Source organism: Odocoileus virginianus, chromosome 8 (genome assembly GCF_023699985.2).
Source record: "Odocoileus virginianus isolate 20LAN1187 ecotype Illinois chromosome 8, Ovbor_1.2, whole genome shotgun sequence".
In the NCBI taxonomy this organism is placed as follows: Eukaryota; Metazoa; Chordata; class Mammalia; order Artiodactyla; family Cervidae; genus Odocoileus; species Odocoileus virginianus.
In genome coordinates this window covers 59,541,160-59,564,604 of record NC_069681.1, presented here as the reverse complement: position 1 = coordinate 59,564,604, position 23,445 = coordinate 59,541,160, and the positions used below count along the sequence as shown (strand labels likewise).

General features: G+C 36.7%; 1 protein-coding gene across 2 annotated transcripts in view; it reads left to right on the top strand.

The window, feature by feature from the left end:
- Nucleotides 1–23,445, top strand: part of PIBF1 (progesterone immunomodulatory binding factor 1) — a 230,739-nt gene that overhangs the window by 107,897 nt on the left and 99,397 nt on the right. For both annotated transcript variants that reach the window (XM_020902643.2, XM_020902642.2), the window contains exon 11: nucleotides 19,903–20,068. In XM_020902643.2, coding sequence (XP_020758302.2) covers nucleotides 19,903–20,068 — 166 coding nt within the window. The remainder of the gene's footprint in view (nucleotides 1–19,902; nucleotides 20,069–23,445) is intronic.

Genomic DNA, 23,445 nt, shown 5'->3' with positions numbered 1-23,445 from the left:
CTTCCTGGGCTGGAAGGGTACAGGAAACATGTAGGGAGAGAGGTGGGATTCCAGGAAATATTTAAGAAGAGAAAGCATTTCTTCACAGTACTAATGTGAGATTTTAAAATGTTTCTTTTTTTTCATTGAATTAATATTTATTTTCTTTGATTATATTAAATACTTTATTATTGTACTTTCATCCTGATGTATTTATTAGCTATAAGTAGACACTTAAATAAATATCTTAGTATGCAGAGATTTTCTGAAATTTTATAAGCATTTGACAGCCATAGAAAAATAAAAAGTATGATCATAGCGTGATGTGTTAACTATGCTAACAGGCATGATATTTTATTGTATATCCACTTGTTTGAAAATCCTAAGGTAGCATTGTATAGGAAAACTGGTAAGCAATTATTTAATCCATTAAATCTAAGGAGAGAACTTTAGAGAAGAGAAAGTAGATATAACAGTGATTTAATTCTTCTCATTATTGTGTTTGTTTTTCTTCTTCATGTCTGTTTTACATGCCCTCATGATAGACATTCTTGTGGGTAGGCTAGTGAATTGCACTTACATTTTTTAAACCTTGTGTACATTTTGCAACAATTTTAATTCTTTACAGAACCTAGATATATTGTGCTATATGCTATCGATTCACACAAACTTTGTTCCGTTTGCATTTCTGTTTTTAAAATATTTTTTGAATGTTGTCCCATCTCCATCTACCACCTTAGTCATTAGGTAACCTACAGTTTTAAAAACTTTAATCTTTCTTGTAGCTCATTCATACGTACATATCCTGTCATTTTGGGTTTTTTCTTCCCTTCACTTCCTGTAATTTGTTTTTATCTTAAAATGACACCCAAACCTGGAAATAGTCATCTTAATTCACTGGTTTTGTCATATTTCAGGAAAGACTGTCGCTCATCAGATTAGTTTATGATACTTTTGTGTTTTCTATCCAGGCTTGGACCTGCTTAGTAATTTCAGTTTTGTAACACCTAAAATGGTTAATATGAGTTTGTTTATTCAGTAAAGAGTCCTTAAGAGCTTATTACATATCAGCTGATACACTATATCCTAAGAATCCAGAGATACATTAAACTTGAATAACTAGAATAACTTGTATTTTAATTGTACAAGGCACTGTTGTATGCTTTTCACGTATATTTGCTCATTTAGTCAGCTTAAACTCAACAGTCCCAAGTCTGTCCTCAGAGATGGAGCCATGGCATCTGAATTCTTACAGGTTCCAGAAGCGATGCTGATGGTCATCTCTGGTTGGACAGATAGAATCAAGCTCCCCCTTAGAACAGAAAAATGTCTTCCTAGTGATCCAGCTGTACTATCACTCTGTATGATTTTGAAGACCCAGAACTCTGGTTTCTAGATTTCTATTCAGGAATTTTTCTAGAGTTCTTATGGAATTCTTTAGCCTATTTTCAAAACACGTTCATATAAGTTAAGTTGTAGATTTTGCCTGTTAATAGGAAGTTTGTCTAAATAAATGACCTTTATTTTCCATTTTGCCTTATACAGTAGTTTGTATGTTAGCTGTAATAAGTTGGTTTCCATTCTTTGCCCTATATCTTGGGGGAAAATGGGGCAGAACCATGATTAGCCTATATTCTGCTACTGTTCATACCTGACACTGTTCATAAAAGCTCGCCCCAAAAGTGTTTTTTCTTAAGACTTTTTTTTTAAGACATAATTTTTTTAGAGGAGTTTTAGGTTCACAACAAAATTGAGAGGCAAATACAAAAAGCAAACTACATAACTATTTTTAGATTCGACTTTTTAATGTTGTGATTATTTTTCTTTAATGTAGCTTCACACTACATTAAAAAGTCTATATTGAAAGCAGCATGAAATAGTTTTGAGTACTCTGATGCACTGATGTAATAGATCTCTTAGTTCAGAGGATGATTGAAGTTGAATTTTAAGTGTTGTCATGTTGCCACAAAAGAGAAAACAGCTATGCATTCAAATACTGTTATAAAATATTTTACTCTAATTTTATCTCATGCATGCTTTGAGTTATTTTAGGGCAGCATTCCTTTCGTTATATTTGTTTCATTTAAGTACTTACTTTTATCTTCACATACCTGTACCAATTTTTTGCCTTTATAGATGGCCAAATATTACTACATATTGTTTATTAATGACATTACATATTTTATTTGATCATGATATGATAGATGCATTGAATTACTCTTAATGCATGCTTGAAATTCTTATAAATCCATGGTACAGTTGTTAAACATACTCAGCGTTTTTAACTCAGCAAAAGAAGCTCTCTCGCATTCATTGAAGAATTAGCTTGTAAGCCAAAAATGACAGATGTAGTATTACAGCTGAGATGTGGACTTGTTGAAAAAATCATCTTAATGGCAGAAACATTTGGACAAATACCCAAACGCCTTTTAAATTCCTTTCTCATGTCCTGTCGTAATCATTGTTATAATACTGATGGTTGTTTTGTAAGTTTTTACTACCTGCTTTTTCTTTTTCAGTTTAGAAAATTTCACACTTGAAATGACCAGAGTTACTAGAATTCTGTTTCTCTGTAACATAATATGTGTATCTTTAAACTACTCTTCTAATTTTCACTGAAAATAGTTTGGATTCAGTATCTAAGTATATATTTTAAAATTTTGCAATATTGAGAACACAAAACAATGAAAGAGAACAGTTAGTAGAACAATAGGTAGCAATAATGTATAAAAGTAAAATCTCTAAAATTACATTTTTCATTTTAATGTCAATGAAAAGAAAGCAATTTCAAATATATTCTCTAATATATATTCATTGTTCTAAACATGTTTTTGATCTTTAGAACTTTCACATGGGCAACATGGTCCTATCAGTAAATTTCTTTCCTTACAAACAGCGATTCTCAATTAGAAAACAAACACTTCCCTCTGGGTCAGTATATTACAGGGTAGCAAGTTGGGATGTAATCTGAATAACACAAGATTTGGTATACTCACCTTTCCAACTGATATATATATTGATATAATTGAAGAGTGTAACTATATATTTAAATATTAACCATGTAGTGATATGATGTTATTTATAAAGAAAAACCTGCAGATACTTGACAGATCCTCCTTTGAAAATTCACTTGTAAGTTGTGATATCAATATGTATAAATATAAATGTGTATATAAATGTGCATTAATTTGAAATATATAAAACTACATAAAATTTTGGGTTTTGTTTTGTTTGCTTTTTAAATTTATTTATTTATTTATTTATTTATTTTTGGCTGCACTGGGATGTGCAAGGCACACAGGCTTCAGCAGTTGCCACACCCAGGCTCAGTTGCAGCTCGCAGGCTCTAGAATGTGGGCTCAGTAGTTGTGGCACGTGGGCTTAGTTGCTCAATGGCATGGGGAATCTTCCCAGACCAGGATCGAACCCATGTCCCCTGAATTGGCAGGTGGATTCTTATCCACTGTACTACCAGGGAAGTCCTGTTTACTTTTTTTCTTTTTTAATAATTTTATTCATTTATTTATTTTTTGCTATGCTGGGTCTTTGTTGCTGCCTGGGCTTTTCTCTAGTTGCAGCGAGTAGGGGCTGCTCTTTGTAGCCGTGCGCAGGCTTCTCATTGCAGTGGCTTCTCTTGTTGCGGAGCACAGGCTCCAGGGCTTCAGTAGTTGCAGCATGTGGCCTCAATAGTTGTGGTTCCCAGGTTCTAGAGCACAGGCTCAGTAGTTGTGGCACACGGACTTAGTTGCTCCATGGCATGTGGGATCTTCCCAGACCAAGAATCAAACCCTTGTCTCCGGCATCGGCAGGTGGATTCTTTAACACTGAGAAGCCTGGGAAACCTCTGTTTGCATTTTTAAAGTAACAAATTAGAAATTGGAGATTGGGTCTGGTAGAGCAGGAGTGCTTATTTCTGGCTTCAGAGATCTTTCAAGTGTTTTCAGGATATTAAAAAACTAAACCAACCTAAGACTTAACTTTACTCGACATTGCTGATATAATGTACTTCATCCCTTATTTGGCTAATAAATAAACTTCAATTTTGAGAAGTAAAATATATGTCAGCCATAATTATTTAAATGGAAGGTGCTTAAATTTACATTTTTTAAATTGCTCATATCAAACATTTTTAAGTTGCCTTTAAAAATTACTTTTAAGTCAAGCCACATAATGTAAAAACAACTTTATTTCCAACCTTTCACATCTCCCAGATACCGTTACCTACAGTAATACCATTTCGCCGGGATGCACACTTTTCATGTTCTTATGTGATTTTGGATATATCTATAATACATGTCTCAATATGTATGTAAGTAATGAATCAATCTTGTATTTTTTAAACAAACACAATAGAATATGTGGATCTGAATGATAGTATCCTCCACAAAGTAGGCACTTTTGGGGCTTATACAATGCTTTCTGTTTAGTCATTGCTCAATATAGCTACTTTTTAGCACAATTCTTAGCGTAGCCTTTAAGTAGGCACTTTTGGGGCTTATACAATGCTTTCTGTTTAGTCATTGCTCAATATAGCTACTTTTTAGCACAATTCTTAGAGTAGCCTTTAATTGTAAGAGCTTTCTTCCTTCAAAGATGTATTTGTTTTTGGAAAATCATACTTGAACTCATTACTTTGAATGGGTGAATAAACTCGGCACTACTATTAGTATAAAAAATGAATTGAGAAATTGGGGAAGGGCTCAATATCTTGACAATCGAGGAATAATTAAGAATGGAAAATTATGGGGCCAATAAAAATAACACTTAAAAAGGGGTAGCATAGGAAGAATTTTACATTCTATTGAGGGGTAAAAGGAGAGCAAATTCTATATGAAGGTGCGATTACATATAGAATGTACTTAACAAGCATGTTTATATATGATAAGATCAAAAATTGGTGAGAAACCATATTTCATACACCTGTGGGACCATTTTTAATTGATATTGCCACTTGGGAGGGCAGTATGTCTTAAAATTTAAAATCCTTTGATTCAACAGTTCCACTTCAGGATCATTCTTAGAAAAACATTCACTCATGAACTGGAGGCATTAATTAAGATCATCTTTGAAGCACTCTGTGTAATTACAAAAATTGGAAATAATCTAAATGGTCATCAGTTTAGTACAAAATAAATGAATTTGGGAATTAATTAAATGATTATGTCCACATTGTGATCTGCTACATAGAAAATGGAAAGAATGAGGTAGAAACATGGAAAGATCCCCATATTCTTAGATGAAAAATAGTTTACAGAGTGTATGTGACATGCTGCCATTTAAAAAAAAAGGGGAGATTGATATCTTTCTGTGTACATGTATTGTTTAAAAAAATAAAAAGAAAACCTCAATGAAGATGCACAGAAAAGTGGTAAATAGGAGGTCTCTAATCTTTACTTGGAGCTTCCCAGGTGTCACTAGTGGTAAAGAACCCGCCTACCAATGCGGGAGACATGAGATGTGGATTTGATCCCTGGATCAGGAAGATCCCTTGGAGAAGGAAATGGCAACCCACTCCAGTATTCTTGCCTGGAAAATCACATGGACGGAGGAGCCTGGTGAGCTATAATCCATGCGGTCGCAGAGAATTAGACATGACTGAAGCGACTGAGCAAGCAAATGTTTACTTCTAATATTTGAAGTTTTTCCCTAAGGATGGATGTGGTATAGAATTTAAATTAAAATCTTCCAGTTTTTGTTTTAGTTAGTTTTGTTCTTAACTGCTAAATATAATTCTTTATTTCCTTTGTTCACCAGGTCAATCTACGATAATTTATTTTTGTTGGACTGTTTTGACTTTGCTCATGGGTGTATATGTATATGTGTATATTACATTATTTTAATTATTATTTGCTTGATTTTGTAACTGCCATTTGTCTGGAGTTCACCTTTGGTTTCCCGTTTTGGGATATTTGTTTTAATCTCACTTCACGCCATAACAAACCACTTGTGGAATCTTCGTTCCTGACCAGAAATCAAGTCCTGAGCCTTTGGAGAGGGAGCCTAACTCCAAGACCCTAGACTGCCAGAGAACTAACCCTAGGGAGTATCAAATAATGAGAACTCACACAACAGAAACCACCTGAATACAAGATCTAGCATCACCCAACCATCAGTAGCACCCTGTGCAGGATGCCTCATCTAAACAACAAACAAAACAAAAACACAAACCCAATCATCTGCAGACAGGATTGCCACCTCACTCAGCCTTGCCCATCAGAGGGAAAGCAAACAAACAAAAAAGCACAAACCTCACCCTGTACAAAGCTTTCACAAACCACTGGACCCACCTTGCTGCTGAGGGCAGAAACCAAAAGGAAGAAAGAATTCAACCTTGAAGTGTGGGAAAAGGAGAACTCAAACACAATAAGTTAAAAAAAATAATGGAAAGGCAGAGAAATACTACACAAGTGAAGAAACAAACTGGAAACACAGAAGTCCAAATAAATGAAGAGGAAATAGGCAAACCACCTGAAAAGAAGTCAGAATAATGATAGTAAAGATGATCAAAAACCTTGAAAATGAATTGGAGAAAATGCAAGAATCAATTAACAAAGACCTACAGAGATAAACAACACAATTACTGGAATTAAAAATACTCTAGAAGGAGTCAATAGCAGAATATCTGAAGCAGAAGAACGAATCAGTGAGCTGAAAGATAAAATGATGGAAATAGTTTATGAAGAGCAGAATAAAGTAAAAAGAATGAAAAGAACTGAGGATAGTCTCAGAGACCTCTGGGATGATATCAGACACACCAACATTCAAATTATAGATCCAAAGAAGTCCCAGAAGAAGAGAAAAAGAAAGGGTATAAGAAAGTTTTTGAAGAGATTATAGTTGAAAATTTCCCCAACATGGAAAAGGAAATAGTCAATCAAGTCCAAGAGGCACAAAGAGTCCCATACAGGATAAACCCAAGGAGAAACACACCAAGACACACACTAATCAAGCTAACAGACTAAACACAAAGAAAGACTTAAGAGCAGCAAGGGAAAAGCAACAAGTAACACACAAGGGAAACCCAATACACTTAACAGCTGACCTTTCAGCAGAAACTCTGCAGGCCAGAAGGGAATGGCAGGATATATTTAAAGTGCAGAAAGGGAAAAACCTACAACCAAGATTACTGTACCCAGCAAGAATCTCATTCAGAATTGATGGAGAAATAAAAAGCTTTTAAGACAAGCAGAAGTTAAGAGAATTCAGTACCACCAAACCAGCTTTACAACAAATGTTAAAGGGACTTATGTAGTCAAGAAATACAAGAGAAGAGAAACGATCTACAAAATCAACCCCAAACAATTAAAATGGCAATAGGAACATACATATCAGTAATTACTTTAAATGTAGATGGATTAAATGCTTCAACCAAAAGACAGACTGGCTGAATGGATACAAAAACAAGACCCATATATATGCTGTCTACAAGAAACCCACTTCAGACCTCAAGACACATATAGACTGAAAGTGAGAGGATGGAAAGATACATTCCATGCAAATGGGAAGCAAAAGAAAGCTGGAGTGGCAACCCTCATATCAGACAAAATGGACCTTAAAATAAAGATTACAAATGATAAGGAAGGACATTACATAATGATCAGGGATCAATTCAAGAAGACATAATGATTGTAAATATCTATGCACCCAACATAGGAGCACCTCGATACATAAGACAAACTAAAAGACATAAAAGGAGAAATTCCCAGTAACACAATAATAGTAGGAGACTTTAACACCTTACTCACACCAATGGGCAGATCATCAAAACAGAAAATTAATAAGGAAGCACAAATCTTAAATCATACATTAGATGAGATGCATCTCATCATTATCTTCAGGACATTCCATCCAAATGCAGAAGAATACACCTTCTTCTCAAGTGCACAGGAACATTCTTCAGAATAGATCACATCTTGGGTCATATATCAAACCTCAGTAAATTTAAGAAAATTGAAATCATATCAAGCATCTTCTCTGACAACAGTGCTATGAGACTAGGTATCAATTGCAAGAAAAAAACTGTAAGAAACACAAACACATGGAGATTAAACAACACATTTCTAAATAACCAACCAGTTACTGAAGAAATCAAAAGAGAAATCAAAAAATTTCTAGAAACAAATGACAATGAAAACACGACAACTCAAAACCTATGGGATGCAGCAAAAGCAGTTATAAGAGGGAAGTTTATAGCAATACAATCCTATCTCAAGAAACAAGAAAAACATCAAATAGACAATCAATTTTGCACCTAAAGCAACTGAAAAAGAACAAAAAAAAAAACCCAAAATTAGTAGAAGGAAAGAAATCATAAAGATCCAAACAGAAATAAAAGAAAAAGAAATGAAGGAAACAGTTGTAAAGATTAATAAAACTAAAAGCTGATTCTTTGAGAAGATAAGCAAAATTAACAAACCTTTAGCCAGACTCATCAAGAAAAAAAGAGAGAAGAATCAGATCAACAAAATCAGAAATAAAAAGGAGAGGTTACAAAAGACGATGCAGAAGTGCAAAGGAATTTAAGAGACTTTTATGAATAATTATATGGAAATAAAGTGGATAACCTGAATAAATGGACAGATTCTTAGAAAAGTTCAATCTTCCAAGCCTGAACCAAGAAGAAATAGAAATTATGAACAACCCAATTACAAGCAGTGAAATTGAAGCTGTGACCAAAAATCTCTCAAAAAACAAAAGCCCAGGACCAGATGGCTTCACAGAATTTTGTCAAACATTTAGAGAAGACCTAATGCCTATGCTTCTAAAACTCTTTCAAAAAATTGCAGATTAAGGAATGTTTCCAAACTCATTCTATGAGGCCACCATCACCCTGATACCAAAACCAGACAAACACAACACAAAAAAAGAAAACCTCAGGCCAATATCACTGATGAACATAGATGCAAAAATCCTTTAAAAAATTTTAGGAAACAGAATTCAGGAACACATCAAAAAGCTCATACACCATGATCAGTTGGGGTTATTCCAGAAATGCAAGGATTCTTCAATATACACAAATCAATCAATGTGATATACCATATTAACAAACTGAAAGACAAAAACCATATGATAATCTCAATAGATGCAGAAAAAGCCTTCAACAAAATTCAGCACCCATTTATGATGAAAACTCTTAAAAAACTGGGCATAGCCTGCCTCACCATCAGTTCAGTTCAGTTCAGTTGCTCAGTCGTGTCCGACTCTTTGCAACCCCATGAATCACAGCACACCAGGCCTCCCTGTCTATCACCAATTCCTGGAGTTTACTCAAACTCATGTCCATCAAGTCGGTGATGCCATCCAGCCATCCCATCCTCTGTCGTCCCCTTCTTCTCCTGCCCCCAATCCCTCCCAGCATCAGGGTCTTTTCCAATGAGTCAACTCTTCTCATGAGGTGGCCAAAGTATTGGAGTTTCAGCTTCAACATCAGTCCTTCCAATGAACACCCAGGACTGATCTCCTTTAGGATGGACTGGTTGGATCTCCTTGCAGTCCGAGGTACTCCCAAGAGTCTTCTCCAACACCACAGTTCAAAAGCATCAATTCTTCGGCACTCAGCTTTCTTCACAGTCCACCTCTCACATCCATACATGACCACTGGAAAAACCATCGCCTTGACTAGATGGACCTTTGTTGGCAAAGTAATGTTTCTACTTTTTAATATGCTATCTAGGTTGGTCATAACTTTCCTTCCAAAGAGTAAGTGTCTTTTAATTTCATGGCTGCAATCACCATCTGCAGTTATTTTGAAGCCCAAAAAAATAAAGTCTGGCACTGCTTCCACTGTTACCCCATCTATTTCCCATGAAGTGATGGGACCATATGCCATGATCTTAGTTTTCTAAATGTTGAGCTTTAAGCCAACTTTTCACTCTCTTTCTCTTTCATCAAGAGGCTTTTTAGTTCATCTTCACTTTCTGCCATAAGGGTGGTTTCATCTGCATATCTGAGGTTATTGATATTTTTCCTGGCAATCTTGATTCCAGCTTGTGCTTCTTCCAGCCTGACATTTCGCATGATGTACTCTGCATATAAGTTAAATAAGCAGGGTGACAATATACAGCCTTGATGTACTCCTTTTCCTATTTGGAACCAGTCTGTTGTTCCATGTCCAGTTCTAACTGTTGCTTCCTGACCTGCATATAGGTTTCTCAAGAGGTGGGTCAGGTTGTCTGGTATTCCCATCTCTTTCAGAATTTTCCACAGTTTATTGTGATCCACACAGTCAAAGGCCTTGGCATAGTCAGTAAAGCAGAAATAGATGTTTTTCTGGAACTCTCTTGCTTTTTTGGTGATCCAGCAGATGTTGGCAATTTGATCTCTGGTTCCTCTGCCTTTTCTAAAACCAGCTTGAACATCTGGAAGTTCATGGTTCACGGATTGCTGAAGCCTGGCTTGGAGAATTTTGAGCATTACTTTACTAGTGTGTGAGATGAGTGCAATTGTGTGGTAGTTTGTGCATTCTTTGGGATTGCCTTTCTTAGGGATTGGAATGAATACTGGCCTTTTCCAGTCCTGTGGCAACTGCTGAGTTTTCCAAATCTGCTGGCATATTGAGTGTAGCACTTTCACAGCATCATCTTTTAGGGTTTGACATACCTCAACTGGAATTCCATCACCTCCACTAGCTTTGTTCGTAGAGATGCTTTCTAAGGCCCACCTGACTTCACATTCCAGGATGTCTGGCTCTAGGTGAGTGATTATACCATTGTGATCATCTGGGTCATGAAGATCTTTTTTGTACAGTTCTGTGTATTCTTGCCACCTCTTCTTAATATCTTCTGCTTTTGTTAGGTCCATACCATTTCTGTCCTTTATCGAACCCATCCTTGCATAAAATGTTCCCTTGGTATCTTTAATTTTCTTGAAGAGATCTCTAGTCTTTCCCATTCTGTTGTTTTCCACTATTTCTTTGCATTGATCACTGAGGAAGGCTTTCTTATCTCTCCTTTCTGTCCTTTGGAACTCTGCATTCAAATGGGAATACCTCAACGTAGTAAAAGCCATATATGATAAGACTATAGCAAACATTATTCTCAATGATGAAAAACTAAAAGCATTTCCCGTAAGATCAGGAACAGGACAAGGATGTCCAGTTTCACCACTATTATTCAACATAGTTTTGGAAGTCCTAGCTACAGCAATCAGAGAAGAAAAATAAATAAAAGGAATCCAGATCGGAAAAGAAGAAGTACAGCTCTTACTGTTCACAGATGACACAATACTGTACATAGAAAGCCCTAAAGATAGTGTCAGAAAATTAGTAGAGCTAATCAGTGAATTTAGCAATGTTGCAGGATACAAAATCAATACACAGAAATCACTTGCATTTTTATATACTATGAAAAATCAGAACGAGAAATTAAGGAATCGATCCCACTCACCATTGCGGCGAAAAGAATTCAATATCTAGGAATAAATTTACTTAAGGATACAAAAGAACTGTACACAGAAAATTATAAGACACTGATGAAAGAAATCAAAGATGACATAAACAGATGGAGAGATATTCCATGTTCCTGGGTAGGAACAATGGAGAAATGTCTGTTTAGGTCTTTTTCCCACTTTTTGATTGGATTGTTTGTTTTTCTGGCATTTTCACAATATTGTGAAAATTACTATACTACCAAACACAATATTCAGATTCAGTGCAATCCATATCAAGTTACCAATGGCATTTTTCGCAGAACTGGAACAAAAAATTTCACAATTTATATGGAAACACAAAAGATCCCTAATGCTAAAGCAGTCTTGAGAAAGAGGAATGGAGCTGGAGGAATCAACCTTCCTGACTTCAGACTATACTACAGTCATCAAGATGGTATGGTACTGGCACCAAAACAGAAATATAGACCAATGGAACAAGATAGAAAGCCCAGAAATAAACCCATACACCTATGGATACCTTAATTTTTGTCAAAAGAGGCAAGAATATATAATAGGGCAAAGACAAAGGTGCTGGGACAACTGGACAGCTACATGCAAAAGAATGAAATTAAAACACTTCCTAACACTGTACACAAAGATAAACTCAAGATGGATTAAAGACCTAAATGTAACACCAAAAGCTATAAAACTCTTAGAGGAAAACATAGGCAAGACACTCTGACATAAATCAAAGCAAGATCCTCTATGACCCACCTTCTAGAGTAACAGAAATAAAAACAAAAGTAAGCAAGTGGGACCTGATTAAACTTAGAAGCTTTTGCACAGCAAAGGAAACTATAAGCAAGATGAAAAGACAACCCTCAGAATGGGAGAAATAATAGCAAAGGAAACAACTGACAAAGTATTAATTTCCAAAATATACAAGCAGCTCATACAACTTAATACCAGAAAAACAAACAACCCATTCAAAATGTGAGAAAAATCCCTAAACAGACATTTCTCTAAAGAAGACATACAGATGGCTAACAAACACATGCAAAGATGCTTAACATCACTCATTATTAGAGAAATGCAAATCAAAAGTACAATGAAATATCACCTCACACCAGTCAGAATGGCCATCATCAAAAAGTCTACAAACAATAAATGCTGGAGACGGTGTGGAGAAAAGGGAATGCTTTTGCACTGTTGGTGGGAATGTAAATTGATACAGCCACTATGGAAGACAGTATGGAGATTCTTTAAAAAAAAAAAAAAACACACTAGGAATAAAACCACCATATGACCCAGCAATCCCATTCCTAAGGCATATACCCTGAGGAATATACCCTGCGGAAACCAAAATTGAAAAAGATACATGTATCCCATTGTTTGTTGCAGCACTGTTTACAGTAGCTAGAACATGGAAGCAACCTAGATATCCATCGGCAGATGAATGGGTAAAGAAGTAGTGGTACATATACACAGTGGAATATTCAGTTCAGTTCAGTCGCTCAGTCGTGTCTGACTCTTTGCGACCCCATGAATCGCAGCATGCCAGGCCTCCCTGTCCATCACAAACTCCTGGAGTTTACTCAAACTCATGTCCATCAAGTCAGTGATGCCATCTCATCCACTGTCATCCCCTTCTCCTCCTGCCCCCAATCCCTCCCAGCATCAGGGTCTTTTCCAGTGAGTCAACCCTTCACATGAGGTGGCCAAAGTATTGGAGTTTCAGCTTCAGCATCAGTCCTTCCAATGAACACCCAGGACTGATCTCCTTTAGGATGGACTGGCTGGATCTCCTTGAAGTCCAAGGGAATATTACTCAGCCATAAAAAGGAACACATTTGAGTCAGTTCTGGTGAGGCGGATGAACCTAGAGCCTATTATACAGAGTGACATGGGTCAGAAAGAGAAAGATAAATATTGTATTCTAACACAAAAAATATGGAATCTAGATGAATGGTACTGAAGAACTCATTTACAGGGCAACCACAGAGAAACAGACATAGAGAATAGACTTATGGACATGGGGAGATTGGAGAAGAGGGTGAGATGTTTGGAGAGAGTAACATGGAAATTTACATTAACATATGTAAAATAGATAGCCAACAGGAATTTGCGGTATGGCTCAGGAAACTCAAACAGGGGCTCTGTATCAACCTAGCAGGGTGGGATGGGGAGGGAGATGGGAGGGAGGTTCAAAAGGGAGGGGGTGTATGTATACCTATGGCTGATTCATGTTGAGGTTTGACAGCAAACAACAAAATTTTGTAAAGCAATTATCCTTCAATAAAAAAATGAAAAATTAAAATCTTGAAAATATTTACTTGTGCAGAGAAGTAGATATATGAAAATAGAAACAATAGTTATTATTATAAGCTTATGATTGACTTTTTTTCTATTTTCCATATTTGCTAAAATTCTATAATCTATTATTTGTGTAATCAACACAAAAATTGTAAAGCCATTTTGGTTAAATGATGAGAAGATATTTCTTATGTGGCTTATAGATTACCTCAGAATAAAAGTAAATCCAAAGCATTTCTTAAACAGTGATGAAATTGTTCGTCCACATAAGTGTCTATTCCCAACCCTGTGAAGTAGTAGCACTTATCCTGATGTCACTGGTACATTTGTTAAAAATTTAGTTCTCTTTGTTTTATTTACAATTTGTATAGATGAGACTGTCTAGTAAATCCATTAGTATGGTTTGAGTAGGTAATTTTAACCACTGGTTTAAGATACCAAGTTTCAAATCATTGTGAAGAACTTCTATTGTCTTCATATGTTTGACATTGTATCTCTTCTTTAAAAAGGAAAGTCTTTATTCTTTTAAAGTCTTGAATATGATGCATGGCCAGTATATATTTTTTTTATTAATTACTTACTTTAGTTCTGAAATACAGGTTTTGGTAAATTCTGGTACACATGTCTTTGCTCAAATACCACCTTAACAGAGAGATGCCTTCTCTGCCCAACCCCTTTAAAATAATACCATCTCTGACATCTCCATCATTCCCTTACTCTATTATTATTATTATTATAATTTATTACCATATCACTTTACAGTTGTTTGCCTTCCTCACATCATTATAATGTGAGTTCCTTAGAGTAGTAATGCAATTTGTGCTTCTCTGCTATCCTAATAGAACCTGGCACACTTAGGTACACAATAAATATTTTTAAATGAATTAGATGTTGTGGAATGAAATATTCTGGTTGGGAGTTCCCTGGTGGCCCAGTGGTTAAGACTTCATGCTTCCATTGTAGGGGCATAGGTTCAATCCCTGGTCAGGGAACTAAGATCCTGCATGCCATGTGGCATGCCCACACACACACTCACACTCACACACACACAAAAGGAAGTATTCTGGTTAATAGAAAGTTAACCCTATATAAAATAGCCGATTTGAAAGAGAAAATAAAAAGCATACTCCATACTCATGTTTTAAATATGTAATTGATATAATACTACATATTTAAATGCATATCATTGGAAGGACTGATGCTGAAGCTCCAGTACTTTGTTCACCTGATGTGAAGAGCCACCTCATTGGAAAAGACCCTGATGCTGGGAAAGACTGAGGGCAGGAGGAGAAGGGGATGTCAGAGGACAAGATGGTTAGATGGCATCAGTGACTCAATGGACATGAGTTTGCTCAACTCTGGGAGATAGTGAAGTACAGGGAAGCTTGGCGTGCTGCAGTCCACAGGGTGACAAAGAGTCGGACAATACTTAGTGACTGAACACCAACAACAAATAATACTAGTTAATACAAGATTAGGTACAGATCTATAAATATAGATATACAAATAGAACTATTGAGAGCAAGAAAACCTTTAGGGATAATTGAAAAATCAGTGGTTTAGTATCTTTAACCTAAAATAATTAGCCTTTTCTCAGTTCACAGAAGCAGAAAATCCAAACGAACAGGTTTGTGTGTGTGTGTTTTCCCTCAATTCTTAATTAGCAGAATGATTTGGCGGGTTTGGTTAACTGTCAGTGACTCATCCAGAAGCATTTTCAGCATGTGGTTCAGGGCTAGTAATACAAGTGGAACAGGTCTAGAAGTACAACTGAAATTCTCCCTAAACAGAATGGAAATAAGTTTTATCCCCATCGCAGGCTAGTAGTTAAGGTACAGAAAGTAGTTAAGGTGCAGATTAGTTATCAGCTCAACCAAATGAATACTTCAAAGGAAACTGAACATCAACACAGTGAAGCCTGTTGAAAGAATAAGGAGGAGGAGCCTGAAACACCAGAGTAAAATGGGATTGGTGTCCCACCCGTGTAAACAAAATTGATTCTCAGTTGATCAGAGATGACAGCTTCTGTCCCTGTCTAATCCAGTTTCCCACAGTATAATCCCTGTCTGAAGTTTCAGGCCCATCTCTGTTTCTGGGCACTTTTTTTTTGTTTGTTTTATTTTTGTTTTTTCACATGTAGAAAGTTCATCAGCAGCCTGTGCTCCATTTGCTTGTGGAGTTTAGAATTAATTTCCCCTCCCCACACAGAGGATTTAGTGGTTCAACCATGACTTCCTATTCCCATGTATTCTTATAAACCCCACAAGTATTTTCTCTGTATTGACCCCGAGTTCCTCTCAAAACTTGATCTCACTGATGCCCAGCTACTAAAAATCCCTCCCTGAACACCTGCCTGAAACTGGAAATCCTACGACTTTGCTTAGTTTCTTTTACCAGTCTTGCTTGTATGTGCCTTGCCTCAGCTGCTTCACTGCCTTACTTCTAAGTTGGACCAGCTCTCAGGATTTCTTAGTGGAAGGACCTCCTATTGGTCCTGGTAACTACAGGAACCTTACCACTGGATATGTGAGATCTTAGTTCCCTGACCAGGGATCAAACTGATGCCCCCACGTTGGAAGCATGAAGTCTTAACCACTGACTGCCAGAGAAGTCCCACATCCACTTTTAATATTTGGGAAGCCATGAACATTTTGTGGATAAAAATTCAAAGATCAGCTGCTGTTCCTCATTGGAGTAAAAACTACATTAATAATTAAAGCAGTCTTTTACTTTCTTGGGCCTACCTGGTGGCTCAGACGGTAAAGAATCTGCCTGCTATGTGGAAGACTGGGTTTGATCCCTGGATCAGGAAGATCCCCTGGAGAAGGGAATGGCTATCCACTCCAGTATTCTTGCCTGGAGAATTCCATGGACAGAGGGCAGAGTTGGACACGAGTGACTAACACTTTCACTTTTGACCTTCTTACCTGTGATAACCTTGTTGATAGAGATGGGAGTAGACATACATTGCTTGGCTTAATATATCAGAGTATGATGAGCAAATTTTCACCATAGTATATATGTAAAGACTGCTGATGTAAATATTGTTATGAAGATCTGTTGTTATTTAGTGTTTTATCTAGTGCTTTTGTTCAAATGAGCTCTCCTGTTTCTGAGAAGAGAATTCTATGTTGATGTCTCTCCTGCAATTATTTCTCAGCATTGCAGAATATGCCATGCGGCTTGGAGTTTATTCACTGTAGCCGAGAGCACTTCTTATGGGTTAACTCTTGTTCCCTGTCTAACTGCTCCTTGTCACCTTTTCATAGGTGAAATTCTCCTTGTTTGTCCAGCTTAAAGTCTGTTGCAGTGACTATTCCTTAAGAGCAAACAGTTCATTCTAGGTCTTTACAGTACTATTTTTAAAGTAGTGTGTGATTTATGAGTAAGTCTTATGCAAACTGAAAACCCAGCTAGTGTAAAGACTCATCTAGTCAAACTAGGGACCTGGGGTGACTGTAGCTAGAGATGCTGATAAACTTAGTAAGAAATGTGACCTCTTAAAGTTACTATGCTGAATTAGAATGTCAAACATAAACTTGCAAACATATGAATAATATTGCCTTCATTCAAATAAAAGTTTCACGTTAAGAGAAGAAGATGAGAAGTCTGAGTCAACAGTGTAAAATGTGACAGGTTATATTAGCAAAACAAATAGGAGGAAGTCACCTGAATTGTCAGCCTGTACTCTGGTCGCCATCTCTCCCCTCACACTGAAACTGCCTTTGCGGCGCTGTTTCTAAAGCCTTTTCACAGTTCAACTTAAGTTAAAATAATAACTATTATTACAAAGGCATAATGATTTGAGGCAGATTTTCCTTTACTGTGTAAATGACATGAGAATAGATGAGTCCTTTAGAATGATCATTTGGTTCATGTAAGTGTCATTTTATTAAACTTAATATCCTCAAATTTTTAGGTAATCACTATTGTACTTAACTGTGCAGTAAAATGGGAAGATTAATAGTGCTAAAAGAAACTTTCAAGTGCCACATAATGAACAAGAAGAGCAGGTGTCGTCTAAAAGCTCAGTCTTTCATTTCCTGTTTGAAGTTGGCATTGACCTCGGTATTACTCACAATGTCCTGGATAGTAAAAAGGCAAACTTTGCAGTTTAATTTTTTCAGAACAAACTCTTTTAAAGATAAATATCACATTCCAAATGACTTAGTATTTATTTCAATAATAAGGTTTAGTGTGCCCCATAGTTTAGCATACAAATAGTTATGGATTCCATAAGTTTTATAAATTTATATTTTACAAGACAATTTACCCCAGGGAGTTCAGGGCATTTTCATGTCAGTAAATTGTTGAATTAATAAATTTTTGACTAATTTTTTTACTGCTTCACATCCATGATGATGGCTATAGTCAAAGAGACGATGATAAGTTTTAATAAGGATATGGAGGACTTACCACCCTCATAATTGCTGGTGAGAATGTGCAGCCACACTGAAAAGCAGTTTGGCAGTTCCTCAAAAAGCTTAAAACCTGAGCGACCATATGACCTAGCTATTCTTTTATATATATATATATATATAATTAATGCCTGGCCTTCCCCAAAAGTTAAACACACAAGCTGACATTCACCTTAAAGCCTTGCTGTGTATTAAGTGATGTGTACCAATAGGCCTGAATGGAACTTCCACCACTCTGAATGTGACATACTTGTAAGAGTGAAGTAGCCTGTAGCAGGAATCTAATGCCTGTCTTCTCTGATTATATTTTACATGTTCTTGTCACAAGAGTGAAGCGATGTCCTTTAAAACACGTTTCAAAGTTTATCTGACTTCAGAAATATCAGCTAAGATTCTTATGTAATATTGGAAAGATCATTACTGTGGTGTCAAACCTAGCTGGATTTGAAACCCCCTCTGAAATCTACCAGGAACTTCTTCCTCTTGAAGAAATGAATTAATCTCTGAACCTCTGGTTCCTCATCTGCAAAATACCTAATAGAGTTGTGGGATTAAATGAGATGCCATGGATAAAACAGACTGTACTTTCTGCTTCTCTGGCCTGCATGTACTCTTGTTTCTACTTCTAGGGCATTTCCACCTTGGACTTCTTCCTGCTGTATACTCTAAACACACATCTACACAAACTGAGTTAATTCTTCTTCCTGTATGTACCCATCAAACCTAGGGTTTATCTTATTGAAGCGCTTATCTTGTTCTATTGAATTTGCATATTTATTTGCATCTCTTCCCCAGAAAACTAAGTTCTTATTTTTTTTTTTTTTTGGCACACCACGCAGCTTGTGGGATTTCAGTTCCCCAACCAGGGTCTCAGTTCCTGGACCAGGGACTGAAGACTGGCCCTGGCAGTGACAATGCCGAATCCTAACCACTAGACCATGAGGGAGCTTCCAAAAAATAAGTTCTTTAAAGGGGAAAAAAAATTGTCTTCCACTGTATACATATTTGCCTGGCATGGTGACTAGCTCAATAAATATTTGAAAAAAATGAATTTTAGGAACATCTAGCATTATACTGGGTTCATAATAACTCCCTGAAAAGGCATACAATGCCTTTGTTTTGCTTTCTGTTAGAACACAGTCAACTTGAAGCATTTTCAAATCTATAATATGCAGTGATTTATAGGTTAAATGGAAATGTTTTTATTACTAGTTATACTTGTGGAATGAAGAGAATGTTTCTTATCTGTACTGCAATAGACTGCTGATTGTTATATATTTATCTTTGTAATTTGTACATTATGTTTTCTTAATAAAAATCAAATATATGTTTACTAGCTTAAACATTTATTTTACATATGTCTCAGGAGTTGCAAGTTAATGCATATATTTCATGCCATTCTTCTCCATTTAATATTATTTAGACTTAGAATGAAATAGCAAGGTTGGAAACAATGCTATAAATTTAAGAAAGCCTATGAAATATATGGAAATTAAGTCATTTTAAGTAACAGCTGAACCTTATTCTTACCATTTTTATTTTAAATGTCTTATCTTGCAAAATAATAATAATAGGTAATAACTATTTTGGAATGGGAAGAATGGTATAACGGAGCAGTAGAGGAAGTTTAATCAGTATGTTTTGTTTCCCGGACTTAGCATATTTCCATACACACAACCATCTAAATTATTTACAAAAGCTTTGCTGAAGAAATAAAAGTTATTAACTGAATAATAATATAGGGATACTGAACAGGTAGGAGTACTGCTTATGTTTCTATAAATTGGAATTTCTTTTTTGTTTTACAATTGTTTTCTTTTTTCAGGTACAGAGAACTACAACTTAGTACAGAAAGCAGAGTAACAGAATTTCTCCATCAAAGTAAAATAAAATCTTTTGAAAGCGAGCGTGCTCAACTTCTACAAGAGGAGACTGCAAGAAATCTCACACAGTGTCAGTTGGAATGTGAAAAATACCAGAAAAAATTGGAGGTACATATGGAAGCTTTTGTTTTAAAATTAACACAGAATGTAAGCTCTGTAAGCATAAGGTCTGTATTATAGTGAGCTTTTTTTAAAAATAATTTTATTTTTCATTTAATTTTGGCTGTGCTTCATCTCTGTTGCTGCACTTTCTTCTAGTTGGAGTGAACCGAGGCCGTTGTGGCACTTGGGCTCAGTAGTTGTGGCGCACAGTTGCCCACGGCATGTGGAATCTTCCTGGGCCAGGGATTGAACCTGTGTCCCCTCCACTGGCAGGCGGATTGTTAACCACTGGACCACCAGGGAAGTCCACAGATCATATTGAGCTTTATGTGTTACGTATGAGAAGGAGCCGTGTCTTTAATTTTTAAAGATATCTTATCAAGAGAATGTATCTTCCTCTTTTAGATGAAAAAGGTGGAAAGAAGTAATGGACAGCCACTAAGAAAAGAAATGCAGATTGCCATAGGTCTGTTTGTTGTTTTCAAAGTGTTGGCAGAAGTACCCTTAAATGGTAAATCTCATTTAAGGAGAAAATGGACCATCCCTTCTAGAGAATGGTATGGTAATTTGTGTTAAAGTCCTTAAAAAATTGATCCAGTAATTTTAGTTAAAGGAACAATGAGGCGCTTGTTGAGAACAAGTAAGGTTTTATGTTCTTTGTGTACATCACAGCATTATTTATTATCATAAAAACTGGAAATGTCTTAAATGTCCAACAATAGATAATTAAACAGTTTTTGACTAGTATGTTAAAATTATAAATTTCGCTATATTCATACATTGTATGATTATGTACAGTCATAGAATCAAGGAAATTTTTATTTAAAATGCTGAATGAAAGATGCAATAATATCATTAGCATGATTAATTAATGATGTAAGTATTCATTACAATAAACTTTCAGAGACTACAGTTCAGAAAAGTACTCTGATAAGTAAAACTAAGATTAACGGTACAAAAGGAACTTCCCTGGTGGTCCAGTGGTTAAGAATCTGCCTCAGAGTTCAAGGGGCACATGTGTTAGATCCCTGGTTGGAGAACTAAGGTGCTACATACCACAGAGCAACTAAGCCCACACACTGCAGCTGCCTGGTCCTTGGGCACTGGAGCCCATGCACCACAAGTACTGAGCCTATGCACCAGTACTGAGCCCATGCTGCACAAGTACTGAGCCCGTGCCCCACAAGTACTGAGCCTGTGCCCCACAAGTACTGAGCCCATGCACCAGTACTGAGCCTGTGCCCCACAAGTACTGAGCCCTTGCCCCACAAGTACTGAGCCCGTGCACCACAAGTACTGAGCCCATGCACCAGTACTGAGCATGTGCCCCACCAGTACTGAGCCTGTGCCCCACCAGTACTGAGCCTGTGCCCCACCAGTACTGAGCCCGTGCACCAGTACTGAGCCCGTGTACCACAAGTATTGAGCCTGTGCACCACAAGTACTGAGCCCATGCAACCCAACTAGAGAGTCCGTGCACCACAGTGACAGAGCTGCATGGTATGACAAAGATCCCACGTGCCCCAACTAAGACCCAGGGCAACCAAAATAAATAAATGTTTTTTTAAAAAACAAAAGTAACAAAGAGTCTTACAGAAAATAAAGCGTTAGGGGAAAACATAAAGACAATGTTAATTAAATAGTACATATTTAAAGAAAAATGAGTAAAAATTGTAGGTGATACCTACTTCTAAGTAAACTGGTGTTCTGCATTTAAAACTTTTTTAGGTACCTTCTTTGGGAAACTGCTACAGTCACAATCTGCTACAGGCACCTCTCCCACACATTTTAGATTAGATTAGCTCTGCTTTGGTGTTCATCATCTGCAAAATTTTTATGGTTTAAACTTTGTAATTCCTAGCAATTTCTTTTTCTTTCCACATCAGATGGCTGTGCTTACGGATGTGTTTGGGGTGAGTGAGGGGTTATATTTAGGAAAGTAGAAAACCACTTGCCCTCTCTGTGTACTGAAACAAACATTTCATTAACCAATACTTTGCAACATATAGTGCTGGTGTTTTAACCATTCTATCTTATTGTTTTTAGCTGGTTGTAGTCAAAACTGATTTCATGACCTCCTAAAGGTTGCAACTTGCAATATGAAAACCACTTTTCCATAGAGATACCCACTTAGTCTGTGGCTGCAGGTGACTAGTAATTATTGAGCTCCCTTGTGTAAAGGCCTTACATGGAGAAACACCTTTGTGAAAAACACTATGATTGTAAAAACTTGGGTTGATAAAACTGAGGCATTAGGAGAATTTCTTTAGTTTCTCCTCTGTTAAACTAAGATCTTTAAGAGGACAGGGACTATTTACTTACTATTGTCATCAACGCCTAACATAGCACCTCACTCATAATGGATGCTCAATAAATATTAATGAGTGAATGAATGGTTTGATGCTGTGCTGTGTTCAGCCAATCAATCGTTGCTGACTGTTTGTGACCCCATGGGCCGTAGCCCACCAGGCTCCTCTGTCAATGGCGATTCTCCAGGCAAGAATACTATGGACTGCCATGCCCTCAGGGGATCTTCCCAACCCAGGGATTGAACCCAGGTCTCCCACATTGCAGGTGGATTCTTTACCATCTGAGCCACCAGGGAAGCCAAGAATACTAGAATGGGTAGCCTATATCTTCTCCAGGAATTGAACGGTCTCCTGCATTGCAGGCAGATTCTTTACCAGTTAAGCTACCAGGTAAGCCCCATTTATAATGAATTCAGAGAGAAATAATGTTGTAAAGGGTAAAGATTACTGTAATTATATACTTTGTGATGGCTTTTACCCAATATTCTCATTGATTTATGCTTTAGGGACAGTATTTTATTTTTTTTCTTAATTATCAGTTTCCAAAAGCTTTCCAAAAACTGGCTTTAGGACTTTCTTGGTGATTCAAGTAGTTAAGAATCCACCTGCCAGTGCAGAGAACGCAAGTTTGCTCCCCAGTTCAGGAAGATCCCGCACTCTGTGGGGCAGCTAAGCCCCTTCCACAGCTACTGAGCCCAAGCGCACCTAGAGCCCATGCTCCGCAACAGAAGAAACCACCGCAGTGAGAGGCCCACACCACAACTAGAGTGTACCCCCCACTCGCCACAACCAGAGAAAGCCCTCATGGAGCGATGAGACGTAGCACAGCCAAAAGTAAATAAATGGCAAAATTTACTAAAAACAAAAAAACACTGGCTTTATATTTTTGTCTCTTTTTAAAGCAATTATTGGCCTATAATTTTGTGTTTTCATTCATTTTATGTATGTTGTCTATATAATTTTATATAACTTTGTATTATCATTCTGTTATTTAAAAGAAGGAAATATCCACTGTGAGTGCATGATATTTAATGGATTCTTAAAAGCAGTTTACATATTTTTTGCATTCATGAT